The sequence below is a fragment of the Vombatus ursinus genome, unplaced genomic scaffold (genome assembly GCF_900497805.2).
Source record: "Vombatus ursinus unplaced genomic scaffold, bare-nosed wombat genome assembly UNPS02015024.1, whole genome shotgun sequence".
Taxonomy (NCBI): Eukaryota; Metazoa; Chordata; class Mammalia; order Diprotodontia; family Vombatidae; genus Vombatus; species Vombatus ursinus.
The window spans coordinates 82371-90846 of NW_020954802.1; the positions used below are offsets into that span (position 1 = coordinate 82371).

Sequence of the window (8476 nt, forward strand, 5' to 3'; positions counted from 1 at the left end):
TAATAACAGCACCTACCTCCCAGGGGTTATTGTGAGGATCAAATGAAATAATCATTGTAAAAAGCACGTAGCCCAGTGCCTGGCACATAGTGAACATTTAATAAATGTTGGCTACTATTGTCAGTTATTACTGTATAATTTTTTGTTGGTCCAAACCTACGATTTCGTCAATGTAGGGAGCTGCCAGTGGGAAATGTTCTCTTTTAATGCAGATTGATATCTGCTCTGTAACTTACAGCCTTGGAGAGTTCCCTAGAATACTGCGAGGTTAGCTGACTTGCCCAGGATCACACAGACAGTATGTGTCAAATGCAGGATTTGAACTCAGGTCTTCCTGACTTTAAGGCTACCTCTTTGTGCAATATACTGTATAATATTATAATAATCAGGGGTGTGCTGGTGAATATTTAACAACCAGCTCTCTGGGGGGGAGGGAGTGTACATGACACATTTTTATGTTTAATCTGCATCATTAAGATTTTCACCATCATTTTCTTATGTCTGGGTAATGGACAAAACAGTAAATCCATCTTTAATTTGTAACATTTACCAATTTCCAATGTGTAGATGCTCACATTGAAAATTTAATAATAGACTCAAAACCTGTCCAGGCTGGCTCCAGCATACCCCTGAAACAGAATGTGGAATCACAGACTTAGAGTTCATGTAGTCCAACCAGCCAGCCAGCTCCCTATGGTTACAGAGTAGGAAACTCAAGCCCAGGGAAAAATGCCCAGCCCAAGTAAGTAGAGATGAAATAAGCACTTCTTAAGCACCGACTTTGTGTTATTTACACATATTATCTCATTTGATCCTCACAGCAGCCCTAGAAGGGAGGTTTTGTTATTATCCCCATTTTACAGATGAGGAAACTGAGGCAAACAAAGGTGAAGTGATTTGTCCAGGGTCACACAGCTAGTATGTATCTGAATCCAGATTTGAACTCAGGTCTTCCTGACTCCAAGTCCTGGACTGTATTTATACCACCTAGCTGTCTCTGTAAGTAGCAGAGTGTCAAGGAAGAGGGCAGATGGTGCCAATCCAGGGAGGTCAGGTAAGGCAGAGAGGAAAGAGGGGGGAGGACAAATTCAGTAGGTCAAGCAGCAGGGATCAAGAACCCAGGCTAGGAAGTAGGAGCAAAGAGTCTGGGCAACCAGGGATCTGAGCACCAGGAATAAGACCGCAGCTTACCACTGAGCTAAATGCCCAGACTAAGCCCAGAGTGTGGGCAGTGCCTAGCCTGTGGGGAGAAGCAAATAAGAGGGCCTGGCTGTAATGGGAAACAGGGCAGTAGCCACATAAGAGTACATGAGCTGAGTGCTCACACAGACACACACACACACACACACACACACTCCTGGTGAGTCTATGCTAGTAGCCAGAGGGGCAAACAGAGCCTCATAGGTACATTATTTGCTTGGGACTTGTGCTAGAGCCCAAGGCCTTGTATTAAGCTGGATCTCTGGGAAGTTCTTATAGACAGCCCTTCATTGACAACCATCTCTGTTTGCCTTCTGGGGGCTTTTGACACTGCACAGGTCATTGCCACCATCCCTACCAGCCAGCTGAAGTTCCTGAAAGAGGCAGGGCACGGACCGGGAAAAGATGAGATCACCGATGAGGAGATGGCAGAAGATGAGGAAGAGATTGACCACGCTGAGAGGGAACTCCGCCGTGGCCAGATCCTCTGGTTCCGAGGCCTTAACAGGATCCAGACTCAGGTATACCACTGGGGAGAAGTGGGAGGAGGAGCGACAGTCAGTTGCTTTGGAAAAAAGACACGTTCACCACTCAGGTCCTTCAAATCCCCTTAAAGTGTCCTTTCAAGAAAATAGCATCCAGTTGTGCATGTCTTTCTTTGGAGGGGTGTGCCCAGTTGTTTACCAGATGATTTTACTTTAGTTAACATTGGTTGCTTTTCTGCCTAGAGAGACTGGAAAGAAGCAGAGGATGGGAGAGCTGGGCTTAGACCACTGAGGGATGTCCTTCTCTTCCATTCTGATCAGTTTCACAAAGCAGGTTGCCATATTGTTGTTGTTGTTTCTTTTTTTTTTTTTTTAATCTAGTTGGTGGTTCAAATCCCAAACACTTGACACGTACTAGCTGTGTGACCTTGGGCAAGTCACTTAACCCCAATTGCCTTACCAAAAACAAACAAACAAACAAAAAAAAACAAATAAATCTAGTTGGTGACCCAAAAAGAAAAGAATTCCAATTGTACAAAATTCAACACAGCTTACTTCACAAAAATAGACACTCAGGGAAGCTGCCTATGCAAATTATTTTAAAAACAATGTGACAGTGCAAACCGGTTATCCAGACCAAATATGTTTGGCTTATTTTAAGCCATCTCTTCTTCTATTCTAAATGTAAGCTGGTCTCCTCCCTCCCAGCTCTGAGCCCAGGTTGATTTTCTCCATGGGAATTCTTCTCCCAGATGGTGCAACATAGAATTCAAGGTGTGTTGGTGGTGGTAGAGGGGTTGAGGTGTATAGGGAGGGATTATGTGTGGGATTTTAATTAGCCTTCCTTCAAAGCATGAGGGACATTGGCCCAAATGGATGAAATAGATCAACTCCCATTCTGGTTTCCATAGCTGACCATGCTGAAGCCTGGGTGAGTGAGGATACTTGGTAATCTGTTTAAATATGGGAAACATATTTAATAGAGTAATTTCAACAAGGTCTACTAAAGCTAGAGTCATTATCTGGGTCACCCTCTTTTCTCCCTAACCTTCTAAGCGCCATCTTAAGAGCAAGTCTAGTTGAACACAAGACAAAATGCAACCCAGTAGCCAAATTCTGGGGCTTAGTACAATACTATTTCTGAATAGAGTTCTCTCCAGCCCAGTCATCCAGAACCCCAGCTGTTTATGCTATAGCATTCCAAATTATTAGCATTCACAAGAAGTCTTTTTTTTTTTATTGTTGTGCATATAGGACGATCTAACCCAAGCAGAAAGGAAAAAGCAAAGATCAACCATCAGCTCACGGAAACTATCTCAGAATTGAATTGTCCCTTTCCCAGACCTTTCTTAATAAAAAAAATCCCTCTTTTAAAAGACCTGTCCAAAAAGATTATCTTCGTGTAGCTTTAAGACGCCACAAGGGAGGGAAAGGATGGGGAAATTCTTAGTGACATCCTGAATACTTCTGGTAAAATGACATGGGCTCATCCTACCCAAGTGCCTTCCTAATTGACATGTTTAAGTGGTAGTCATTGGGTTTCCCAACTGTGTATGTGGGGGAGGGAAAGGCAGGAGGGGATGGGACAGGAAGGGATGCCTTCACCAAGCACAACCTCACCGTTGTTTCTTCATTTAGACCAAACCTATGTTTAGTTCAATTACCTGAGGTTGGCAGCTGGGTGAATCCACAGCCTAAAAGCCTTATTTCTCACAACTTGGTCCTAAATATCCTCACTTCTGTACTTGTATTTTGTCTCCTGCGCTGCGCCCTAAGCCCAGTACTGCTTTTCGAAGTGACCCTGCTAAACAGGCCCAGTATTTTTCAGCTCAGGACACCTAGTAAATGCCATGTCTGGTTTGAATAAACAGAGGTACATTCAGCTAATAGGGCAAGGTGGATGTGAGTCTATTGATTCAAAAGAGAGTATATCCTGGAAAAAATGAGGGCTAATGCGATGGATGGCCTCACGTCAATGCTATGGTTCTTAAAAAAAAAAAAAAGGAAGGAAGGAAAAAAAAAAGAAAGAAAAGAAACCGTCGATGCTACTGGGCAGGCTTCTCCACACTGACTCGCCCTGTTCCTGGGCCTCTCTCACTAACCTGACCTGAATGCACAAAGCCTCCTTTATTTGAACACATGTAGTTGGCTGATGCCGTTGTAGGTGCCAAATCAGCCGCATAGACATGAGAATTCGTAAATGCTCTCCACCCCAACTAGAATAACAGAGCGCAATGGGACACACACAACATTGTTGGATTTTGCCTAGCAGCCTCGGAAGGGAGCCCTGCCCCGTGCTCTGCCTCCTGGCCTCCTGCCGACAACATTTGGGTCTTGCTTCCAAAAAGACCTAGTCAATTCCTGAGACCCACCCAAGTCCTTGCTGTAGCCCCTTCATTGCTTGGGGAGAAGAGTGGGTACCCTCCTTTCCCCCCACCTAAAGTCAGAATACATGGCTGGAAGAGAAAGCAAGGGCTCATCAAACATTTGCTTTAGCTTCTGGATTTTAAACTCATGTGGAGTTGGGCTCAAAAAAAAGAGAGAGACCGTTAACAGCCAAGAGTGTATCCTTCCCCTCCCAGTGACCATTGTTCTCCTCTTGGGAGGCTGCCCCAGCCTGGGGAGGGAAGGGGGAAGAAGGGGGGAAGGCCTTCTCTTTGGCAATGGCCTTGGAGAAAATCAGATCTCATTCCTTTATGGTCACACCACGTTTATGACCCCAGACAGTATTTCCTGCCTGGCCTGGACCTCCCCCCTCCACCTCCTTCCACAATCAATGACTTTGGGATGCCTCCAGAATTCAGATGCACCCTCCAAGGACCCAGATCTGTCCCTGTGAAGTACATACAAAGACTATAGAATAGGCCATTCCCAAAGAGGAGCCCCCAAAGTGGTGTGGGAAGCAAGGGGGAGAACTCTAAAACGGAACATCATCCACTTGGATGTGAACATTTGAGTCTGTTTCATAATTCGTCTAATTGGCCTTGTTGCCTCAGAGTCATATCACCTAGGCTTGATTTGGCAAGAAATAAAAATCTCCAAGCAACCCCAAAAGGAGAACAGGTTCTACCAGCAGCAAATGAAGCTAAGATCAGAGTGCTGACAGTGATAATCCGAAATCACTCATTTCTCTCACTACCTTGTGCTCATGCCCCTACAGACAGCTTAAAAAAAAAATTTAAAAAAACACACACACAGAGCCTCAACTCATAAGAAATCTAAAAACAGACTCAACCTTGTGCACAAAATCCACATTGTTGCTCTGAGCCTTGGGGGGAGGGAAAATGCAGATGTCATGTCCCCTCCCCGCCCCCTTACTGCTGTGGAGCAGGGACTCTTCCCGGTGCCAGCAAGCCCACAGGCTTGGTGGGAATCTTGTATTGCCGCAGTTTTGAAAGTCTACCCTTCTTAGTTAAGCAAATTCTCCTTTTGATATTTCCTAGGGGATATTTTCCTGGCTGATAAAATAAGATACTCAGAAATCTGATCATTTGGACAGAGTAATAAAAGTGAGTAATTAATAGAGTAAGAACTTGATCATTTAGGGCGCTCTAGGCAGAATTTAAAGTATAAATGAGAAGATGGTTTTGAAGTAATGCAGTATGATTACTTTCGTAGAGGATGTAGAACAATTAGAAATAGGTTAACTAAGTATTGCCTAGTAGAGGTACTTAAGAAGTCTGCTTTAATGGCTGGAGAAGTGGGTTGTAATGTGCGTGTTGTATATACGGCTAGGTCCAGAGTCGTGCAAATAATGAATCTCCTTGAAGTAGTCCCATTATTCGAATTCACACTGCGTATTTCCATTGGCTAGAGCCAATGACCGTACTTTACAATAATGATGTCTTCGAATAGTGCACCTTCGAATACGTAAGACCGCTTTGGGGAGTTCATTAGTCGCAGTAACTGGGACCTGGCTGAATGGTATCTTTTAAATGCCTGAAAATCTTTTTGTTCTCCTAATTAGTTTCAGTAACCCCCTACCATGCCCTTCTCCCCCATACACTCACAATCTTGTTCGAATTAATCATTTCTTCAACAAGCCCATTCTTCATGGATAGCACAGAGGTCAACCTCAGCCCAGCCCTATCCAAATTGATTATATTTTCCTAATCGAGTCCCCTTTCTCCTTTCCTAACCCCATTCCCTCCTTCACCGTCTCTAGGAGGGTAGTACAAGCCAAACTTTATCTCATTTTCTCTCCCACAGATGGAGGTAGTGAGTACTTTCAAGAGAAGCGGTTCATTTCAGGGTGCCGTGCGCCGACGTTCTTCGGTCCTCAGCCAACTCCATGACGTAACCAATATTTCTACCCCTACTCACGTAATTCTCTCTGCTGCCAATCCCACCAGCGCTGCTGGGAGTGAGTCTTGATTTCCCTTTTCTGATCATCTTTAAACAAAAAAAAAAAAACCCAAAATATATAAATATATATATATATACACCAAACCCCCCCTAAAAAACAAAAAAACGAAAAAAAAAAAATCCCAACCCTCCCCACAACTCTTTCTTCTCTTTTTTCCAGTCTTGCATTCTCTGCTCAACGTGGCTTTTAAGTTCTTCTTTTATTGCTCTGTCTAGTCCTTTTTCAGTCAAGATGGTGTATATGTTCTAAAGCCATGTTCTCTTATAATATTTCTCTACATCTGTGGTCCTGCTAGACTTGTTCTTTTAGCTGTAGTTTATTTTTTCTTTTGTTTCAGTTTAGTGCTCTTTTGCCTTTGATTTCCATTTTACTTCCTTTGTATCTGCCAATGGTTTTTTGGTGAGTTTGGGCTACTTCTGGTGTTGTAACCTGTCTTTTGGTGTATTATGTGAGGGTTTGGGAGCTCGGGTGCTCTATTTAGAAGGGTGAGGGGGCAGTGCAAAATCAGGAGTGTTTTTACAAAGAAATTTTCTTTTGCTGTATCATTTATGATGGAAGAATCCACTATCTAGGGGTGGGGCCCAAAATCAGTAGCATCCAGCCCTTTCTTGGAGTTGATTTCAAGGGGACGGATCCATTCCGAAATGCTCAGAATTCACCGGACAGTACTGCTGCCTTCCCAGAGATCACGGGCCAGGGGCAGTGTTACCTACCACTGGGCCACTGCTACTGCTTAGCAATGGGAGCAATAATACTGCTGCCTATGCTACCTCTTTCCATTCTGGAGGGAAGGCTCTGCCCTCTGAGCTTACTTCTCCAAGCTCTCTGATTTTTCGATGTTCTCTATAAATTCAATCTCGACCAAATTTTGTCCTGCTCTGAAGTTCTTTGATTCGCCAGTGCGCTGTGGGACCAAACACCTTGGAACACTGGCACCATTGTTTGGGGGATATTACTTGTTTCTGCCATGGGTCCTATTCCGGACGTGGATTCTACCACATCTCTGTTGTTTAGTATAGTTTCCCTCATCAGCCCACAGAGCTAGATGGCTAAATTCTGACTTGGCCTACGCTCTTTCTCAGGGAAAATGCCCCATTATTCTTGACAAATGGCAAATCGGTTTTATTTTTTTCTTTTCCTTTTAGTTTAAAAATACCACAGGGCTTTTTCGAAAGAGGTAAGACAATTCCACTACTGTGCCAATCAGTCCCCCCTCAAAACAGGCAAAGAAAAAAAAAACACAGTTGCTCGAAGCACCACCCCCACAGCTAGACACATACATCACTGTTCCCTTGTTAATGGTTCCTTTAAGGGAGACTGGTAAACTATTGACAATGCTGCTGATTTCACTCACATGTTGGCCTGCTTTTCATAAAATGCCAAGAGCTAAGAGTAAACCTTCGAGTATAGGCCCAAAGGGTTTGCGGAAGTCTGTAAATGCTGCCATTTTCTTTCCTTTCAGTGAGATGTAATCCCTTTGACCTGCAGTGAACAACATTTGATTATTTATACAGTCTGAAGGTCATTAACTGCGTCTTTTTCTCCCCATCACAGAATCTTTGGTTTTCTTTTAGGAACTGTTGTGAGGCCACCCATGGGGTGAGGTCCATGGTCCCTGTTGGCTAAGTTGTCATTTCTGGCTTATTTTAAATCAATAGGAGAGCCCCAACACATAGGAATTGCCAGTCTCCCCACCCCCACCCCAGCTTCCCCCTCTGTCGTGACTTGCAGCTGTGTCTATTCTCTGGACATTTTCTCCCATGAGTGCCAACCTCAAACCATGACTACCCACTGAGGAAGTCACTTATTAGTCCACGAGTATCTGCTGGTGCTGGGCAGATGTCCCCAGGCAAAGTCACCCGGGCTGCACCCAGCTGAGGAATCCACCCCATCACCCAGGACTCATCAGGGAAACTCGTTGTCACAAAAACACTGAACCCATGGCTAGGTAGGGTAGCAAACCACAGATATGGTTTCAACTACTCTAGAACATGAACAGTATAGTAGTACACCACCTGTGTGTGGGACAGGGAGTGAGGGCAGGGAGGGCGAAGCGCCAATGCACCGTTGGGAGGCCTTTTCACCTTGACTCCATCCTTCTTGATATTGTTATGTCCCTCCTGGTCCCAAGCCAAGGAGCACTTAACCAATATCAGTGGCCAGGCACTTCCCTTTGCACTGTCTCTTTCTGTTCTTAGTTATCTCTGTCGGTCTCTGTGTTGTTTCAGGAGGGCGTCAGCTCCCTTTCTCCAACCCATGATGCCATGGCTGCCTTCTCCATAGTGCTCAGACTTGACATTCTCACTGGTGCTCCTCTCCCAGGTCCTGAGCCATCAAACATCACTCCCTTTTCCTGCCATCTCCCTGCTGCTCTCTCTCTCTCTCTCTCTCTCTCTCTCTCTCTCTCTCTCTCTCTCTCTCTCTC

General features: G+C 44.6%; 1 protein-coding gene across 1 annotated transcript in view; it reads left to right on the forward strand.

Annotated features, from left to right (window-relative positions):
* ATP2B3 (ATPase plasma membrane Ca2+ transporting 3) overlaps window positions 1-8476 on the forward strand; it is a gene marked incomplete at its 5' end in the record, with an annotated part of 87199 nt that overhangs the window by 71468 nt on the left and 7255 nt on the right. Inside the window, 2 exons of the mRNA XM_027845769.1 lie at window positions 1539-1721; window positions 5895-5981. Coding sequence (XP_027701570.1) covers window positions 1539-1721; window positions 5895-5981 — 270 coding nt within the window. The remainder of the gene's footprint in view (window positions 1-1538; window positions 1722-5894; window positions 5982-8476) is intronic.